Genomic DNA, 20,944 nt, shown 5'->3' with positions numbered 1-20,944 from the left:
GCAGTGCTTCAGCAATGTGGGCTGAGGCTGAACAGCAGAGAAGCAGTGGCAGGGAAAGCCAAGGCGTGAAAGGCTCTGCAGGCAGGAGATGAGATTGCTGGAAGGGAGTCAGGGGAGGCACGCTGACATTTACTCAGCCTGAATTTTCCAAAGGTACTAAGTGCATTCTTTCAACTGCCTGATCCCAGCAGCACTTACACTCAGGAAGGCATTAGGCCTGCAAATGTGTGACATCATATTCTTGCTTTAATGATTTTCCCAACGTCATGGAAAAAAGCAAGATCCATTGTAAGAGCTCTAAAAGCCACTTTTCTGTGACACAAAACTGAGTTCTGCCAGGCCATAATCAGAATCCTGAGGGGTACCTGGCTGTGCACTGACCAGAGGGAACAGTAAGGGACTTCAACATTAACTACTCCTAACTTCTGTAAACTAATCCTCATTTACACCTAACACACCTTCAAGCACTTTTTCCTTGCTGAGACCAAGAACCTTCACACCTGCTCAATTTTCAAGGTTAGAAACAACACATTTGTTTGTAACAGAAAGGAGAGCCAAGATTATATTGACTAGTTCATGGGGATCAGTCACTAGTATTTAATGCCAGATTTCTTATGGTGAGTAATTTAAATTGCACTCAGTTGAAAATCCAGTGGATAACTGGTGATATGAACTCTCTGGGTGAAAAAATCAAGAACACAGGAAAAAGCTTGAAAAGTTTTCTTCACACATTTTTTAAAAATTATTTTGTTTGAATTCTGGAATCCTGCACAGCAGCCAGAACTCTGGCACTGTCGGCTGCAAAAGTCTGGTCAGAAGTGCCAATCCCCATGAAATGTGGGAGCAGAACAAAAGGCAGGAGGAGCTGAGGCCAGCTCCAAGCTGCCAGGGAGCCTCTGCAGGAGCCTGTGCTGGGAAGGGAGCAGCCAGTGCCAAGCACCACAGAGCTCCATGGGGAATGGAGAAGGGAGAAGGGAGAAGGGAGAAGGGAGAAGGGAGAAGGGAGAAGGGAGAAGGGAGAAGGGAGAAGGGAGAAGGGAGAAGGGAGAAGGGAGAAGGGAGAGGGGAGAAGGGAGAAGGGAGAAGGGAGAAGGGAGAGGGGAGAAGGGAGAGGGGAGAAGGGAGAGGGGAGAAGGGAGAAGGGAGAAGGGAGAATGAGGAATGGAGAAGGCAGAATGGAGAATGGAGAAGGGAGAATGGAGACTGGAGAAGGGAGAAAGGGGAATGGAGACTGGAGAAGGGAGAAAGGGGAATGGAGAAGGGAGAATGGAGAAGGCAGAATGGACAAGGGAGAATGGAGAAGGCAGAATGAGGAATGGAGAAGGCAGAATGGAGAAGGGAGAATGGATAATGCAGAATGGAGAACAGAGAATGGAGCTGGAGCTCTGCATTCCTCCCTCCCCAACTCCCTGCTCTTCCCCCTGCCCTGGCTGCACCTGGCACCTGGACCCAGGGGATGGCACCTGCCCAGCTCCAGCCAGGCCCTCTGCAGCTCCCTGGGGACTCAGGCAGTGCCCAGCACAGCCAGCCTGGCACCTGGGCACAGGAACATGAGGGAGACACTTCAGAGATGGGCTCCTGCAGGGGATACAGATGCACCTGTCCATGGGAAAGGAAGGTATTCCACATTCATACATGCAGCCTGGTGAAGCTGGGCCCCTGGTTAATTACCCTGAGCTCAGGATTTAGCAGCTCAGACAGGGACAAGCCCCTGTAGAAACCCTTCTCTCCCTCCCATTTTCAACTGAACCTCAGTCAAGGGACAACAAAATACCCCAAACCCCAGCACAATGCAATGCCAATTCTCTAAGAAAAAAAGCACTTTCAGGCTTACTGGGGGGATGGCAATGAAAAAAAACTAAACCCCAAGGCATCAACAAGAGCAGGAGTAGATTGATTTCAGTTCTCTCACTAAATAGAAAGCAGGTAATGTTTGTTTTCCTTTAAACATTTGCATTAGGGCACTGCTGCAAGGCCAAAAAGATATTAAAAAATGGTGACATCAGACCAAAACTAATCTATTAAGACCAGTTCCCACAGTGAAATGGTTCCTGGAAGGTTTTCCCTATTCAGCCAGCGTGTCATTCCCCACATTTGCAAACAACAAAAAAACCCAACAACCCTGTATTTTATTTGCTCAGTTAAGATCAGGTATTTTTACACAGTAAATTAAAAACATATAATAGTCCTCAAATAACATCACCACAAATTAACTGATTATTGAAAAGCTCTTTTTCATACTTCATGTGTTTCTAAACCCTTTCAGAAATTGTTGGTATCCAGCCTCACATCAGAGACAAGGCAACCACCCAAAAACTAAAATATAATTTATTTCATTATGCAATTTTTATGCCTAGAGCTGACTCACAAAAGTATATTTAGGCCCTGGATAACACCCAAGCTAATAACTAATTATGTTTTAAATTACTTGCAGTGTAATTCCTAATATTTCCCATTTTACCTCCTCTTTTTTAATGCTGGAGGTGTGAGTGCACGACTGAGTGCTGAGCAAGAAGGGCAGAAACAAGGAGACACTGACTATTCAATGGACACATGGTAAGAAACAGGAGCAATCACAGAGGCAGCATCAGATTGGCTTTCTAAAATTAACGATCAGAAAGTCTTAAAATACAACATTTTTTATGTGCTTGCTGAACAGTAGCACACAGCTCAGGCACAGCTCTCAGGGCTCTGGGGCTTCCTTTCCCCTCTCCACTGGGATGCAGACAGACTGAGACAAAGCTGGCAGACACCTCAGGCCATGCACATTCAGAGCTGAGCCTCTCTCTCCTGAAGATAAAGCTCCCACCTTACCGCAAAGTTGTAAAAACGATTTTCTGTAATCCATTAAATGATATTCCCAGCCCAGGCTGAAAGGGAAGCTGCAGCTTTCCACCAAAGCACTGACACCTCTGGACTCACACCACAGCACAATTTTTATTTTATTTGAACAATTCATCTCACTCCTTTGCCTTCAGCTCTGGAACCCTTTTAACTTTCTCACTCCTTTCAGAGACAAAAACCTGGCTGGTCATCATGCTGGTTTAATTAATTAATTTTTCTGTACACAACTGCTGACTTTTGGAAGCTCCCAAAACCATCATGGCAAAGATGGATAAAAGCATGGGACTTCAGATGAGGAGATGCGGGAATACATTTTACAATGAGATTTAATCTAACTAAACAGGGCAGATTTGGCTTTGGGATATCTGCCGAACTAAAAACTGCAGTTTATGTGCAGAACTTCTGTTTATGTGCACAAAACGTGCACATTCTGAAACTCATCAGTACTTGACAGCTTTTCTCTGAAGAGCACAAAAAGCAATCAGCACTCCCTGGTTTCTGATCTGTAATTTTCTGTGGTTAGAGCTGCACCAAGGCAGCTCTGGCTGGCACCTGCAGCGTTAAACCCGAGTCAGCATTTCCATTAGAAATTCACTTTGGAGATTGCTGTACCCAAACTCACATTCAGATTTTCCATGCAGGAGCAAAGAGGTTATCACTGCTATTTTAAAAAGTAATACTATTTCCATCTCTGCTGCTCAAAGTTTTATTCTGGTTTCTTCACAGAGAAATACCAATAGATACAGTTTTCAGGGAGAAAAAGAAAAATGCCTGACACAAAATTCAGAATCCCAGGGAGCTCTGGGAATGTGGAGGGATGAGGTAAAAAGACAACTGCCAATTCTTGACTCTCTGAAACCTTGACTGAAAATTACAGATGGGTTTCTCAATTCTGCAAGCTAATTTACACTATTTGCCATTTGTCCTCTATCCACAGGGGGAAGGAAAAAAGTAACATTTATTCAGGTCCTGAGTACTTCCTGCCTTGAAAAGCAGCTCCTGCTCTGCCCAGGGTTGAGAACAGAATAGGCTTGCAAGCTGATGGACTCTACAATTAAAAAGGGGGACAGGTGATTCCTTGTCCAGGAGAGAAGAACTGATTTTGTCCTTAAGAGAAAGGCTAAAGAGACACAAGAAATGGAATTCATCATCCTCTACCTGCAGCTGTGAACAACATCCTTATCTGCAGAGAGCAGAGGCTTTCCAGATGGCCATCTGCACTCCTGCACAGCAAGGGGACAGCCAGGAAATCCACAGCACTATTCAGCTGGGCCATGCAAACCTCCAGCTAAGGCCACAGGAAGTGTTTTCTAGAAATGCCTGTTAGAATGCAGGCAGCAGCCCATGAACAGGACTGTACACTCAGACATGTGCAATGCAGAAGGAAAAGCCCTTGAGCTGCACCAGTCCTCTGCAGCTCTGAGGAGAAAGCAGCACCTGGAAGGTGCCCAGTACCTGGCAAAGCCCTGCTGCCAGCAATGCCAGAGTGCAGGGGAGCTGTACCCAGCAATGTCAGAGTGCAGGGGAGCTGTACCAGCAATGCCAGAGTGCAGGGGAGCTGTACCCAGCAATGTCAGAGTGCAGGGGAGCTGTACCCAGCAATGCCAGAGTGCAGCTGAGCTGTACCAGCAATGTCAGAGTGCAGGGGAGCTGTACCAGCAATGTCAGAGTGCAGGGGAGCTGTACCCAGCAATGCCAGAGTGCAGGGGAGCTGTACCCAGCAATGTCAGAGTGCAGGGGAGCTGTACCAGCAATGCCAGAGTGCAGGGGAGCTGTACCCAGCAATGTCAGAGTGCAGCTGAGCTGTACCAGCAATGCCAGAGTGCAGGGGAGCTGTACCAGCAATGTCAGAGTGCAGGGGAGCTGTACCCAGCAATGCCAGAGTGCAGCTGAGCTGTACCCAGCAATGCCAGAGTGCAGGGGAGCTGTACCAGCAATGCCAGAGTGCAGGGGAGCTGTACCAGCAATGTCAGAGTGCAGGGGAGCTGTACCCAGCAATGCCAGAGTGCAGGGGAGCTGTACCCAGCAATGTCAGAGTGCAGGGGAGCTGTACCAGCAATGTCAGAGTGCAGGGGAGCTGTACCCAGCAATGTCAGAGTGCAGGGGAGCTGTACCCAGCAATGTCAGAGTGCAGGGGAGCTGTACCAGCAATGCCAGAGTGCAGGGGAGCTGTACCCAGCAATGTCAGAGTGCAGCTGAGCTGTACCAGCAATGCCAGAGTGCAGGGGAGCTGTACCCAGCAATGTCAGAGTGCAGGGGAGCTGTACCCAGCAATGTCAGAGTGCAGGGGAGCTGTACCCAGCAATGCCAGAGTGCAGGGGAGCTGTACCAGCAATGCCAGAGTGCAGGGGAGCTGTACCAGCAATGTCAGAGTGCAGGGGAGCTGTACCCAGCAATGTCAGAGTGCAGGGGAGCTGTACCAGCAATGCCAGAGTGCAGGGGAGCTGTACCCAGCAATGTCAGAGTGCAGGGGAGCTGTACCAGCAATGTCAGAGTGCAGCTGAGCTGTACCCAGCAATGTCAGAGTGCAGGGGAGCTGTACCCAGCAATGTCAGAGTGCAGGGGAGCTGTACCAGCAATGTCAGAGTGCAGGGGAGCTGTACCCAGCAATGCCAGAGTGCAGGGGAGCTGTACCCAGCAATGTCAGAGTGCAGGGGAGCTGTACCCAGCAATGTCAGAGTGCAGGGGAGCTGTACCAGCAATGTCAGAGTGCAGCTGAGCTGTACCCAGCAATGCCAGAGTGCAGGGGAGCTGTACCAGCAATGTCAGAGTGCAGCTGAGCTGTACCCAGCAATGTCAGAGTGCAGGGGAGCTGTACCCAGCAATGTCAGAGTGCAGGGGAGCTGTACCAGCAATGTCAGAGTGCAGGGGAGCTGTACCAGCAATGCCAGAGTGCAGGGGAGCTGTACCAGCAATGTCAGAGTGCAGCTGAGCTGTACCAGCAATGTCAGAGTGCAGGGGAGCTGTACCCAGCAATGTCAGAGTGCAGCTGAGCTGTACCAGCAATGTCAGAGTGCAGGGGAGCTGTACCAGCAATGCCAGAGTGCAGGGGAGCTGTACCCAGCAATGTCAGTGCAGGGGAGCTGTACCAGCAATGTCAGAGTGCAGGGGAGCTGTACCCAGCAATGCCAGAGTGCAGGGGAGCTGTACCCAGCAATGTCAGAGTGCAGGGGAGCTGTACCAGCAATGTCAGAGTGCAGGGGAGCTGTACCCAGCAATGTCAGAGTGCAGGGGAGCTGTACCCAGCAATGTCAGAGTGCAGGGGAGCTGTACCAGCAATGCCAGAGTGCAGGGGAGCTGTACCCAGCAATGTCAGAGTGCAGCTGAGCTGTACCAGCAATGCCAGAGTGCAGGGGAGCTGTACCCAGCAATGTCAGAGTGCAGGGGAGCTGTACCCAGCAATGTCAGAGTGCAGGGGAGCTGTACCCAGCAATGCCAGAGTGCAGGGGAGCTGTACCAGCAATGCCAGAGTGCAGGGGAGCTGTACCAGCAATGTCAGAGTGCAGGGGAGCTGTACCCAGCAATGTCAGAGTGCAGGGGAGCTGTACCAGCAATGCCAGAGTGCAGGGGAGCTGTACCCAGCAATGTCAGAGTGCAGGGGAGCTGTACCCAGCAATGTCAGAGTGCAGGGGAGCTGTACCAGCAATGTCAGAGTGCAGCTGAGCTGTACCCAGCAATGTCAGAGTGCAGGGGAGCTGTACCCAGCAATGTCAGAGTGCAGGGGAGCTGTACCAGCAATGTCAGAGTGCAGGGGAGCTGTACCCAGCAATGCCAGAGTGCAGGGGAGCTGTACCCAGCAATGTCAGAGTGCAGGGGAGCTGTACCCAGCAATGTCAGAGTGCAGGGGAGCTGTACCAGCAATGTCAGAGTGCAGCTGAGCTGTACCCAGCAATGCCAGAGTGCAGGGGAGCTGTACCAGCAATGTCAGAGTGCAGCTGAGCTGTACCCAGCAATGTCAGAGTGCAGGGGAGCTGTACCCAGCAATGTCAGAGTGCAGGGGAGCTGTACCAGCAATGTCAGAGTGCAGGGGAGCTGTACCAGCAATGCCAGAGTGCAGGGGAGCTGTACCAGCAATGTCAGAGTGCAGCTGAGCTGTACCAGCAATGTCAGAGTGCAGGGGAGCTGTACCCAGCAATGTCAGAGTGCAGCTGAGCTGTACCAGCAATGTCAGAGTGCAGGGGAGCTGTACCAGCAATGCCAGAGTGCAGGGGAGCTGTACCCAGCAATGTCAGTGCAGGGGAGCTGTACCAGCAATGTCAGAGTGCAGGGGAGCTGTACCCAGCAATGTCAGTGCAGGGGAGCTGTACCCAGCAATGTCAGAGTGCAGGGGAGCTGTACCAGCAATGTCAGAGTGCAGGGGAGCTGTACCCAGCAATGTCAGAGTGCAGCTGAGCTGTACCAGCAATGCCAGAGTGCAGGGGAGCTGTACCAGCAATGTCAGTGCAGGGGAGCTGTACCCAGCAATGTCAGAGTGCAGGGGAGCTGTACCAGCAATGCCAGAGTGCAGGTGAGCTGTACCAGCAATGTCAGAGTGCAGGGGAGCTGTACCCAGCAATGTCAGAGTGCAGGGGAGCTGTACCAGCAATGCCAGAGTGCAGGGGAGCTGTACCAGCAATGTCAGAGTGCAGGGGAGCTGTACCAGCAATGTCAGTGCAGGGGAGCTGTACCCAGCAATGTCAGAGTGCAGGGGAGCTGTACCAGCAATGTCAGAGTGCAGCTGAGCTGTACCCAGCAATGTCAGAGTGCAGGGGAGCTGTACCAGCAATGCCAGAGTGCAGGGGAGCTGTACCCAGCAATGTCAGAGTGCAGGGGAGCTGTACCAGCAATGTCAGTGCAGGGGAGCTGTACCCAGCAATGTCAGAGTGCAGGGGAGCTGTACCCAGCAATGTCAGTGCAGGGGAGCTGTACCAGCAATGTCAGAGTGCAGGGGAGCTGTACCAGCAATGTCAGTGCAGGGGAGCTGTACCCAGCAATGTCAGAGTGCAGGGGAGCTGTACCCAGCAATGTCAGTGCAGGGGAGCTGTACCAGCAATGCCAGAGTGCAGGGGAGCTGTACCAGCAATGCCAGAGTGCAGGGGAGCTGTACCCAGCAATGTCAGAGTGCAGGGGAGCTGTACCCAGCAATGTCAGAGTGCAGGGGAGCTGTACCAGCAATGCCAGAGTGCAGGGGAGCTGTACCCAGCAATGCCAGAGTGCAGGGGAGCTGTACCAGCAATGCCAGAGTGCAGGGGAGCTGTACCCAGCAATGTCAGAGTGCAGGGGAGCTGTACCCAGCAATGCCAGAGTGCAGGGGAGCTGTACCAGCAATGCCAGAGTGCAGGGGAGCTGTACCAGCAATGCCAGAGTGCAGGGGAGCTGTACCCAGCAATGTCAGAGTGCAGGGGAGCTGTACCCAGCAATGCCAGAGTGCAGGAGAGCTGTACCCAGCAATGCCAGAGTGCAGGGGAGCTGTACCCAGCAATGCCAGAGTGCAGGAGAGCTGTACCCAGCAATGCCAGAGTGCAGGGGAGCTGTCCCCATCCAGGTGGCCTGAAGGGACACACTGACAGCAGCAAGAGCTGCACTTTTGCATCCAGGTTTGGGATCTCAGGAAAGGAAGATGTCACCTGTTAGAGTGGGTCCAGAGGAGGCCACAGAGCTCTGCACTTTTGTAACAATATTTACTCTAAATGATTTCTGAGAAAGGAGAGGAAGAGCTGAGCTGTGAGAAATGCAAGCTTGCAGAACTCAGAGGTGCTGCTTCTGTTTGTTTACCAAACATAATCCAGTCCTACTCCTGCAACACTTTGTTAGAGCAGGCTGTATTTTGGTCACAAAGATGCCTTTGTCAGCTCTCTCCAACAGTTGTCCAACACATTTTTGAAGTGTTTCCCACAAATCCAGCTTTGCACTCACAGCCTCCAGTGATAAACAACAGCAGTATGTGGGATATGCACAGTGCACAGACATTCTATTGCGTGGCATATAAAGTATCAGAGCAGGCAAAAGAATTTGCAACAAGGCTTCCAAATAAAATTTTTCACAGTTTGACATGAGCTCAGCCTCTAGTTAATGTTTTACTCTGTCTGGTAATGAAAGACATCCTGCCTGTCCCAAAGCACTTGTCTAAAAGAGCAGATATCTGAAAGGTCACAAGCACTCGGAGCAGCAGGACTGCAGACGCCCGCTGGGATGTTTGCTCTGAGATAAATCAGGCTGCAGCAGCTGCTGCTCCCAGCCCCAGCCCTATATCAATCTCATCCACAGAACCTTCTTGCACTGGGACACACCACAATTAATTCTTTTTCACACTATAGTCTACAAACCATGGCAACCTCTCCCCTCAGCTTAAGAGATCAGATATTTCAGGTACTCCCTTAATCACATCATAGATCTTTCAAACAAACTTCTGTGGGACAGATTTAAAATGACAACTTAGCAAAGAATGTTCTGTGGTCAAAAAATGCAACAAAATACTCACACCAAAACACTTCCATTCCCCACACTTCCCATGGCATCCTGCCCAGTGCATCACCTCTACCCACAGTACTCCTGGATTTACTACAAAGATGAGAAACACCACAAAGAAGGCTTAAGTTTGAGTTAGTTCTTTTCCTCTGAGAGTTGCTGGCCTGCAGGATGCAGTGCCATGTGGGCTGAGAGCCTCTGTGCCTGCCATGCTGCCCCAATCCATTCCTCACGGCCACTCAAACCAAGAGCACAGAGGAACAAATTTCCTCATCCTCCTCTGGAACACTGCAGCAGTTTTTGGGATGGGAATTGTTACTTCAGGGACTCTGGGGGGAGACCCTTTAGGAAAATAGGAACAGAACTGCTACACAGACCCCAGGGCACATCTCTGCAAACCTCTGCTGCCTCTGTGCTGGGTCTGACATGCCACAGCTACTCATGGACCTGGCTGTGGTGGATCTCCATCAACAGCTGGTCTTGGGAAGGAGCAAGGAATAAAAAAGAGGAAAGGGAAAATCAGACACACTTTTTCCTGCTCCCTTATGTGTCCTGGAACCAAATCTGTACCAGCAAGGGATTTCTTTCTATTTTCTCTTTGAAGAGCTCCAAAGAAGGCTGGACAACACAGAGCCTATAAGCTGTTCCATGGGAAAGCTGCAGAGTAACCCCTGGCCTTGCTGCAGGGAGCAGCTGTCCCTGTGCTGCATTTCAGAGCCTGAGAGCCCAGGAGCTGTGGAGCCTGAAATCTCCTGAGCCACCATGCCACAGCTGGAGGCAGAGCTCGCTATGCTAAATACAGCATCCCTGAGCTGGAACTCGAGTGGGCCGTGTTGGATTGCACAGCAAAGCAATTTAAGCAAATGACTAATCTAAACCCTTCAGTTTCCTTCCTACTTTGGGCTTTGAAAAAGTGCCTGAAAGCATCAACCATCAGTCCTCACCCCCGTAACAGAGAAACCCAGAGGATTAATTTTGCCATCCTAAAGCCAAATCAAGGCAAATCCAAACAACGAGACTGTTAACTGAGCTGTGCTGAGCCACTTGCACTTGGACCAGAACTTGTGGTACACAAAAAGCATGACATGTTTTTCACTTCTAGAAGGAGGAAAGAAAAATTACTATAACGAAGATGATTTTTTCCCCAGACTTCTTGGTACCTTAACTAAGTCAGTATTTTGATTGAAATTACCCTAAGATTCCCACACTCTTAACAACTATTTCATTATAATACACATTTTAAAAGTGTATAGAGTTACATGTGTGACAATTACACTTAGAAAGTGCCAAAGTATTTGTTTTTAAAACCAGAGTGCACGAAGAGTTCTTCATGCCACAGGTCTCAGCCAACTAAACTAACAGGAACATTTAATTTGCTGTTTGAATGCTCTGATTTGAAAAACTCTTTCCAGCTGACGTAACAGTGAATTAAGAAACATGTGACAGTAAGATCTGGAAATATTACCCTGGATGTAATCATGACTGAGAGAGAAGTTCCATTAGCCTAGAAATAAAGCTGATGATTGGCGGCCCGCTCACAGCCGTGCAGAACATTCCAGCACAGACAATGGCCGTGCTGCAGTTGGCTCTGCCCTGGCAGCCTGTGGAAGGCAATCTGTGTTTCCCAGCACACACAGTTCCCAGCAGTGCTCAGCAGGGTACTTACTGCAGCAGGAGCAGGGCTGCCACGACCCTCCTTACCAACAGCCTGACTCTGCTCCTCAGGCCCACGCGTCACAAGGATCCTGAAGTGCTGCTGCCTGGTGTTCTGATCTGGTCTGATTTTAAACAAGCATCCCTGCCCTGGAGGCACCCGCTCCACCGAGTCCTTTCCAGGTGTTTCTGCCCTGCTGCTGCTGTTCCCGGGCAGCCCCGAATCCGGCCCGTCAGCCGTGGGGCTCATTGCTCCTGCTGCTGGCTGCACGGGGTGGGAAGTGCTCCTCTCCAGCCGTATCCGAGGGTACCTGAGCAACCTGTCTCCTTTGGTTCCAGTAAAGCCAAAGTCGCCCGCACCCGTTCCGCCGGTCTGCGGCTGCTGGAACTGGAGAACGAAGAGCTTCTTCCCTGAACTCGCAGGCAGCTCTGGCACATGCTGCAAGGACCAGCGCCGGGGCTCGGGGCTGGCAGCGTTATCTGGAGCCTCAGGAGCGAAGGGAAGCAGAGTAACTTGAGGCACGTCTGCACTCGAGGCCCGATGCTGAATCCTCACACCACCTATGTTCAAGCCTGAAGCTTCAGTCGCTTCCTGTGGCTGGGCAGCCTGCAGAGCCTCCTCACTCTGGTCATGGGCAGGAACACTGCAGAGCACTCCAGGGTCGGAGCAGGCAGCTCCATCCTGCCGCCCCAGCTCCTCGGCCAGCCCGGGTGAGGAGCTGCCAGCAGTCGCCTGCGGGGTCACCGCACAGGAGCAGCTCCCCAGGGAGGCTGCCCGGGGCTCCCCGCAGCCAGGGGAGGCGCTGGCTCGGGCGGGCGGCTCCGGCGGGGCCGCGCAGCGGGCGCAGCCGCGGGCGGCCTTGCGCTGCAGCGAGATCTGCATGGAGCAGCTCCTGGTGGGGCGCGGGCCCCGCGGCGGCTGCGGGACGAGCAGGGACGCGCTCCGCTGCAGGGCGCCCGCCGGCCGCGCGCCGCCGTCCTCCGGCGCCGGAGCGCCGCTCCTCCGCGGCAAGGTGTGCAACGCCAGCAAAAAGTCATCTCCTCTCTCCCGGCCCAGCAGCTCCGGCTCGGGGGCCGTGCTGCTTCTCCCGGAGCCGAAGTGAAACCGCAGCCGATGGGCCATGGTTTTACAGAGAGGAGAAAAGGATAGGGAGAACAGCGACAATTCAGGCACTGCCAGAAGTTAAAAACCAAAGACATGAACTCCGGGAAAAAGTGTCCCATCTGCCAAACGGTTAGCACTGCAGCCCTGGGAGCGACAGATAGCAGAAATAGCCCAAGTGGCAAGCAGCATTCCAGGCATGATTGGGCAGGAGCAGTCAGCGCTCCTACACACACGGTGACATAGGGTAGGATGGTGGCAGTCACGTGGCCCGGTTCCCCCTCTCCAATGTAAGAGTGTGAGGAGTTTGTTTTTTCCTTTTTTTTTTTTTCAATGCCAGCAAGAGCCTGAAACAGCACCTTCCCAGCTGCTCCTTTTCCATCAGGGAGGAGTGGCCCCAGCGGGAGAGCTCTCGCAGCTGACCGAGGCAGCGAATACACTCAGCACTGCTAGAAATCTAAACCACATCGCATTCACACGGCACGCCTGGAGAGAGCACTCGCGGAAAAATGTAACAACAACAAAGCCACTTCCATTTCATGTTAAAAGTTTAAGTCAACACCACATGCAAATGACGAAAATTCCTTCAAGTGTAACATTTCGATGTGTTACAGTTCAGGGATAAATACAAATGGTTACTCTTTCCATCTTAACCATGCTCGTAACACAAGTAAGCAACAAAGTTTTGCCTTTGGAAAGCCCCAGCGATCGCACACATGGCAAAGATCTCTCAAGCAGTAACAGCAGCAGAACCGCACAGCACAGCAGACACGGATTTACCAGGCAGCACAGGGGAGGGAAAAGCAGAGCTGGCTGCTGCATGTCTGGCTGCACTGCTCTGTCCCAGAGCCTGCACAGAGCCCTGGCTGCCTCCAGCAGGGAGCCAGCAATGCAGCACACGTGGCACTGCCAGCACGGAGTCCAGTTACACCCCTGAGAGCCGAGGGCAGCACAGGCAGCCAGGAGACCCAGAATGGGAACCAGGCACCTCCAGCAGCTCTGCACTACAGAGATGCCTGAGGGCACTCACTGAAGGGGGCACACACCAGAAAAGAAACTCTGGCTCACCAGAAGGTCTCAGGGCTTGAACAGCTGCTCCCTGGGAGAACTGGAAAGCCTAAATCTTGTCAACAGCTCTGAAAGCTGTGTGTGGTGGGTCTGTCCTCTGCCTAGACATCTCAACTCTGCTTGCTAGCAGCTTGCTTCCCAAAGCCAGGAAATCACCAATCCCAAGAGCAATGGCAGCTCAAACTGATCAAACTGCCAGCAGCCAGCACAATCCCACATTGCTCTATGTGGATTGTGAGACACCAGAGAAGTGTGAACAGCTTCCACACAGCAATGGTCCTGGAGAGTGCCTTGTAGAAGAAAAGGTGTTGGTATTATTTTACCTTATTTTTCAGCTAAAACATATTGCTCAGGAACACTGTCTGCACCCAAAATGAAGCTGCATCACATTTACTCTGTTGAGGTAGGGGAATAGAAAGGCAAGGACAGCTGTAGAGACAGAGTGCACAGAAGGAACAAAATCCTTCCAATAAAAGCCATTTAAGTATTGACAATAGGTATGTGAGAGAAAAGCCAAAATAATCAGTTTAGTGTCTCCTCATTCTTGAAACACAGCCTGCTGCTCCAAACCCCCCAAAGCAGCCACCCTGCCATAGACCTGCTGCAAGGAAAGCCATGGCTCCTAACCCCAGCTGCTGCCTTGCAGGAGGTTCCAAGCCCAAGGACAGACTGGCTGGGAGGCAGGACCAGAAGGAGAATACACAAATCAGTCCAACAATAAGAAGTGCTGAACCTGCCAGGGTAAGGCCAGTCCTGCACACCCAAACCTGAAAATCCAAAGCAATGTGTCTGAAATGAGTACCCCAAACCTGTCATTTCCCAGCTGTCACTGCATACAGGTTTTTTCTCTAAGCCACCTCCCTGTCCCTGTGGCACCTTGGCATCCCAATGGCACCTGGCAGTTTGAAAAGTGCAAGTGGTCATTATGATCATTATATACAAATACATATGCTCCTGGCCAGCACACTGCAGGGGCAAAGTGCCACTGGTTCACCCATTTACTTCCTCCTGAGCAAAGTTCCAATCATTTGGCTGACAAGTCCTCTTTCTCCCCAGATCACAGCTTGTGTGGTTTCCTTTGTTCTTTATTTATCAGGAAGGTAGAAGGAAAGAACCTATTCGTTGAAGACAGACTCTTCTACACTGCCTTTTTATAATGAAAGTATCTTTGCAACTCTGATCCTAATTTTCAGAAAGTAAACAAGTTTGGTAAAGGTTGTACTGCCCCAGCCCAGAAAATGTTAATTCCTGATGTCATGCACAGAGAGCTGGTGTTACAGTGTTCAAAAGGCAAACCCCAAGAGCCACCCTCCGGTGTGCCACTGCACTGGCATGTTTAACCTGCATGTACAGAGGACACTCACTTCACCCATGGATCACAACTACAGCAGCAGTCAGGTGGTGAAAGGCTCCTCCAGCAGAGCTACTGCATCAGCCAAAGACTAAAGCCACCACCAGCAGGTGAGCACTGTGAGGCAGAGAGCTGAAACCAGCAGAGCAGCACTGTGCCAGACCTCAAACCTTCACACACACACGGTGCAGCTCTGGGAAGCAGCTCCCAAAGCAAGATGCAGAAGCACAAAAGGGCTGGAAAGGGACACTAAAATGATCCTAAAATCATCAGGGACTGAAGCAGCTGCTTCACCAGTGATGAAGGAGGTCAGGACTTCGTTGGTTTGAAGTGGAGGCCTCCAGAAGCACAGAGTGAGGGTTTCACTGTCCTGGGCTGGGTGAGGACCATTCTGGTCTGGCCAGAAGGGCACTACTTCAGTGTCCTTTTAGCCCCAAACTCAAATGGCTTTTACACATCTATCTGTGTTTCTTGGCACTGTCACTGAAACAACAGACTAAAGAGCCCTTTAAGCTGTCTGCATTTCTGTCAGCTGTGGCACACAGAGCCTGTGGTCAGTGTAGCACAAGGGACAAGCACTCACCAGCCTGTTCTCATCAAACACCTCGAACAGGAGCCGATGGTTGGTCGGGTTTACCTGTGGGGAAATGCAAATGTCACTGGAAGTCAGCAGCTGGACAATGACAGTATCTGGGTACTAACTCAGGCAGCAGTCAAACAAGCAAACAGGACAGGACTAGCAGGTCTGATGTAAATCTTTACCTGAACTGGAGCACCAGAACCTTACTGCAACTGGGAAGAGCCTGGCAGTGGACATAAAAGTTTTATTTGCTGTGCTCAGATACTGCATTTCCCTGAGAGAGGACTGTCAGGGCTCCCTGACTGACTGATTTATGAGGAGCAAGAGTTTTGCTGCATTTCCTCCAGAATTTCACATTTAGGTGTTTCTGGCTGTCCCTTGCTCACCATCTCCAGCCCATTTAGCACACACACCCCTACAACACCCAACAGGAGCCTCCCCAACACCTGAAAACAGCAAATACACCTCCAGAAAGTTATTTACTTAAATTAAAGCAGAAAGACTGCCAACATTTAAAAGGACAAAATCAAGCATAAAAAGAACTCTGTCAGAAAGACAAAACAACTGCTATTAATAACAAATTTTATAGTGTTTGATCCAGTTGATATATTTTTTCAGAAAAGCTTTACAAGCCAGGTTACTATGACCAGCACATTTAATTGAGAAAATTTAGAAACAATATACCACAATGCATTGATAATTCTATGGGCTGGAGATGGACTTCCCAGTTTTGAGAAAATCAGAGAACTGTGGCACAAAATAGGGTGTAAATTACTTTATAGGTCCCATGATTGCTGAGGACTTTCAAGATGTTTTAACAGAGCATCTGTACCAGAGGTTTTGCAGCAGTGTTTCCACTTTCTTTTCCTGAGATTTTAGATCTGTAGTACTTGGCTGCAGACCCCAGAAAAGCTGTTTGGTCATGTGTCCCAGGCAGCATCCCCCATGAAACTGAGCCTAATGACTGCAAATAAAGAGGAACTTACTCTGAAGTAAAACTCTTCATTCCATTTAGGGTTCAGTGTCTGTAAAAGAAACAACAATATTTACATACCAACGTTTCTGGTGTGCAATTATAAAAACAAACATACAATTGACAGTTTTCTAGAGAAATAAAAAGAGAAACATGTAATAAATGAAATTGAAAAATATATTGCCATCTAGAAATTCTCTATTGAGTAAACCAAATGTGGGAGGACAATTGAGTCAGATGATCCTAAAATAGACATTAAATATAAATAGAATTTGATGATTAAGAGATAAATCATTGAGAACCTACAGAAATAAACCTGAAGACATTTAATTCTCAAGATTCATTTAAACCCAGGTTAAAAAAAAAAAAAAAAAAAAAAAAAAAGTATTTTTTAAACACAAAGGTAACTTTAGGGGTACAAAAATATGCTCAGATTTATACTGTGAAATAAACAGAAAAATTAAAACAAAAACAAAAGGTTATTCCTTAGAACAGGTAAGATATTCTTCCAATCTCCTCCCAGCCCAAGGATTTTAATGTTAACAACCTGACTAAAATGCACAGAATAAACATACATAGAGACTGCAAGCTGAAGTGAGCTCAAGCATGACATAATAAACTGATAAAAGAGATGAGAACTACAAACAGTCATTTGGACAATTCAACTTGGGTAAGTATAAAAACATTGGACAATCTGTCCAATGTTTTTGTGCTGATGCCAAATCATCCCCTCATGCTCTCACACAGCAGAGATTTATGGGCAGAGCTGACAGGAAAAATTGGCTTTACACCCACAACAATTCTGTTCTAGCAGAGAAGGGGAATCTTGGCTGTTTATCTCACTCCTTGCTGTAGATCCCAGAGATTCCTCGTGTGCAGGAATGGGGGCTGACTACACTGCACCTCTACAAACTGGGAACACAGCACTCATGGCACAGCAGGAAATACTCCCTGGAAGAAAAGACCACTGTCAAGGGCAGGGGAATCAGTGAGGGGAAGGGCAGGGATGGGCTGCTGGGCAAGGAGAAACTTTCAGCTTTTTTCCCTGAAGGAGTACAATGTATTCAGTAAAAAACCAATTGCAATCAACCAGAAAGGAAATCAATGTTACACTTTAAACACTTGTATTCATCAAATGCTACTGAGTTGGCCAGAGAGGGCACACACAATTGACCAAAGAAAGAGCTGGCTTCACACTGGTTCTGAGGGCACTGCTGCCCACTGACAGCCCACTAATTCTGAATGCTGCTTAGCCACAGAGCTCAGGGACATCTGATGGACGAGGCAGCAGAGCCTTTGGCAAAGGCTTGGCAACTCACAGAAATTCCTTCCACCTTTACAGGTCCCACTCTTAGTGGGCCAAGTCAGAAAGTGCAAACATCTGAGCTCCAGCAAAGAAGGAATTGCAGCAATAGCTCCAAACAGGACACGAGCAGGGAAACAATAACAAAAACTCAACCTCAAAAAGAGCTACATCCTAAAACAGGCGAGTGCTGCACACATAAAGGACTCCAACTGAGCCAAGAGTCAAACTGGAATGAAAGAGTATACACGTACCTTTTTGATGGTTTTTGTCTGCACAAGGGCAAGTTCTCTGTTCTCATCTGCTACATACAAGGAAAGTTTCACATATGGGTCACTGCAAAAGAAAACATCAGATTTAATGGCCTGCAATTGTACACACTGCAGAAGGGAGCTCTAGACTGGGACAAAGAGCATCCTGCAGGAACAGATGGACTTCACACAGGTACAATGCCAGGAAGAGGAACTGGAGCACAGCCTCTGCCTGAAGGGAGGGAATGGGTGCTTGAGTAAAACCAGGACCCTGACCTGCTCTGGTGCTTCCCTCTCAAGGCTGCAGCACACTCAGCTGGATGATGATTTCTTGAAAGCATCAACAAGAGGCACTCTCAATACCACCAGACACTCAGACTTACCGAGCAAGTCATTCAAATGCTGGTACTTTTAAATTTAAGGAACTATTTTGTGACAGCACCACTACAGAACAATCAGGACTTGCATGTTTACTACACTGGCTGCTCCATGTATCAAATATAAAATGCCACAAAGGTGGAAACAAGAATAAACAAGACATCTTGTTGGACTGATTATTCCTATCAGTAGATGCACACAAATGCATCTACTTAAACTGCAGTTATGTTCAGAATTAAGAACCAATGTTTAGAAGAAAGCAAAGCATCACTGTGATTATAAAGAAATGCTGATGCTGCTTTGAATTGCTTGATGTACCATGCTAATATTTACAGGTATCCTCCCAGATTTAGGTTACCAATTCATACCTGGGCAATGCCGTTTTCAGGAACCCTTAGAAATACTACAACTTTTTAGTGCTAAAATACCCTGGATGAACCAGTCTACAGAAAATGAAAACTGTGAAGGTGGCACAGACTATTTTTAAAATCTATTTCTATTTTTAAAAACTAGAGAATAATTAAGTTTGTTACCAGTTTCAGTAAGGTAATCTGCCTTTACTGAGTGGATTACTGCCATCCCTGCCTGCTCTAAAAGCAGGACAGAGTGAGTCAGACTGAGCAGTGCAGCCAAGCTCTTGGTGCTGAAGGTGAAGCTGGAGTTTACCCAAATAACTGGATATTTGAGACTGTTTACTTACATGCATTTGTTTACTTAGAACAACCACGTAGCTGGAGGGAGACTGGAGCCCAAGGAAAGCTGACACCACCCCAGTGGAGCTGTCTCAGGCAGCCTGCACTGAGCCACGTGCTCTGCACAAGGGCTGCCCCAGAACAGCTCTGCACAGAAACACTGCACAGGAGGGCTCCAGCTGGAGGCAACGGGCCATGAGGAGTGCAGGGGTCACCCACACAGTCAGACACACATGCATAGGGTCAGACACACACCCACACAGTCAGACACACACCCACACGGTCAGACACACACCCACACAGTCAGACACACACCCACACAGACACACATGCATAGGGTCAGACACACACCCACACAGTCAGACACACACCCACACAGTCAGACACACACACCCACACAGTCAGACACACACACCCACACGGTCACACACACACCCACACGGTCAGACACACACACGGTCAGACACACACACGGTCAGACACACACACGGTCAGACACACACCCACATGGTCAGACACACATGTATAGGGTCACACACACACCCACACAGTCAGACACACACCCACACAGTCAGACACACACCCACACAGTCAGACATACATGCATAGGGTCACACACACACCCACACGGTCAGACACACACACCCACATGGTCAGACACACACACCCACATGGTCAGACACACATGCATAGGGTCAGACACACACCCACACAGTCAGACACACACCCACACAGTCAGACACACACACCCACATGGTCAGACACACGTGTATAGGGTCACACACCCACACAGTCAGACACACACACCCACACGGTCAGACACACACACCCACACAGTCAGACACACACACCCACACAGTCAGACACACATGCATAGGGTCAGACACACACCCACACGGTCAGACACACACACCCACACGGTCAGACACACATGCATAGGGTCAGACACACATGCATAGGGTCAGACACACACACCCACACAGTCAGACACACATGCATAGGGTCAGACACACACACCCACACAGTCAGACACACACACCCACACAGTCAGACACACACACCCACACAGTCACACACACACCCACACAGTCAGACACACACACGGTCAGACACACACCCGGTCAGACACACATGTATAGGGTCACACACACACCCACACGGTCAGACACACACACCCACACGGTCAGACACCCACACGGTCAGACACCCACACGGTCAGACACCCACACGGTCAGACACCCACACGGTCAGACACCCACACGGTCAGACACACATGTATAGGGTCACACACACACCCATACGGTCAGACACACACACGGTCAGACACACACCCACATGGTCAGACACACATGTATAGGGTCACACACACACCCACACAGTCAGACACACACACCCACACGGTCACACACACACCCACACGGTCAGACACACACACGGTCAGACACACACACCCACACGGTCAGACACACACACGCACACGGTCAGACACACACACCCACACAGTCAGACACACACACCCACACAGTCAGACACACATGCATAGGGTCAGACACACACACCCACACGGTCAGACACACACACCCACACGGTCAGACACACACACCCACACGGTCAGACACACACCCACACAGTCAGACACACACCCACACAGTCAGACACACCCACGTACTGATGCCTTAGATCCGAGTTTTCTGTTCTGCTTGGGCATGATCTCCGTTGTGCTTTAGGGTGATAAAGGTGAAACAGTCCAATACCAGCTATGGACTCAAGGGCAGTCTCCTCAGACTCCAGGCCCAAAGTATAAACAACGTGAGAAGAGGAGGGCAGGCCAGCCAGGAGAAGGGGAGGAGGACACCTTACAATTTGAGACTATTAATTGGATGGCTGACTCCTGTATGTAAATGGACTGAAGTTTATAAAAATGTAAAATCAAGTGACCAAGCTCTCTTTTGCATCCACCTTGGAGCCACTTGGGCAGGGCAGGGGCCATGCTGTGGCACTGTTGCTGCCAGGGTGTGGCCTTTGAAGGCCTCTCAATAAATACCTATTTATTTCCCCTAACTCTGTGTGATCTCTGTTCCAGCTCCTAAAGGCAACAGTTTTTGGCGAGCCAGGCAGGAGAGGAGGCATCTGGAAAAATCCCTGGACCGAGGCCGGCAGCTCTGGAAAGGCCCAGCGGAGGTCCAGAGATATCAGAGCCAAGAACCCTGGGAACAGAGATGTGTGAGTGACGGAATAAAAGGTATTCTGTTAGTTTAGCATCTGGGTTAGCTGCTAATAGGATTTGTAATTTGTAATTTTG

At 49.8% G+C, this 20,944-nt stretch overlaps 1 protein-coding gene across 12 annotated transcripts in view; it reads right to left on the bottom strand.

Moving 5' to 3' along the window:
- NEDD4L (NEDD4 like E3 ubiquitin protein ligase) overlaps window positions 1–20,944 on the bottom strand; it is an 86,499-nt gene that overhangs the window by 31,616 nt on the left and 33,939 nt on the right. For 7 of the 12 annotated variants that reach the window (XM_056513403.1, XM_056513404.1, XM_056513405.1 and 4 more), the window contains exons 3-5: window positions 17,576–17,657; window positions 16,032–16,070; window positions 15,049–15,102 (exon numbers count right to left, since the gene is read on the bottom strand). In XM_056513403.1, the coding sequence (XP_056369378.1) occupies window positions 15,049–15,102; window positions 16,032–16,070; window positions 17,576–17,657 (175 nt within the window). Of the gene's footprint in view, window positions 1–10,957; window positions 12,083–15,048; window positions 15,103–16,031; window positions 16,071–17,575; window positions 17,658–20,944 lie in introns of those variants that run through there. The other 5 variants (XM_056513398.1, XM_056513399.1, XM_056513401.1 and 2 more) reach the window with 1 other exon arrangement.

This window comes from Oenanthe melanoleuca, chromosome Z, assembly GCF_029582105.1.
Source record: "Oenanthe melanoleuca isolate GR-GAL-2019-014 chromosome Z, OMel1.0, whole genome shotgun sequence".
Lineage (NCBI taxonomy): Eukaryota > Metazoa > Chordata > Aves > Passeriformes > Muscicapidae > Oenanthe > Oenanthe melanoleuca.
This window is presented reverse-complemented; position numbering and strand designations above follow the sequence as displayed.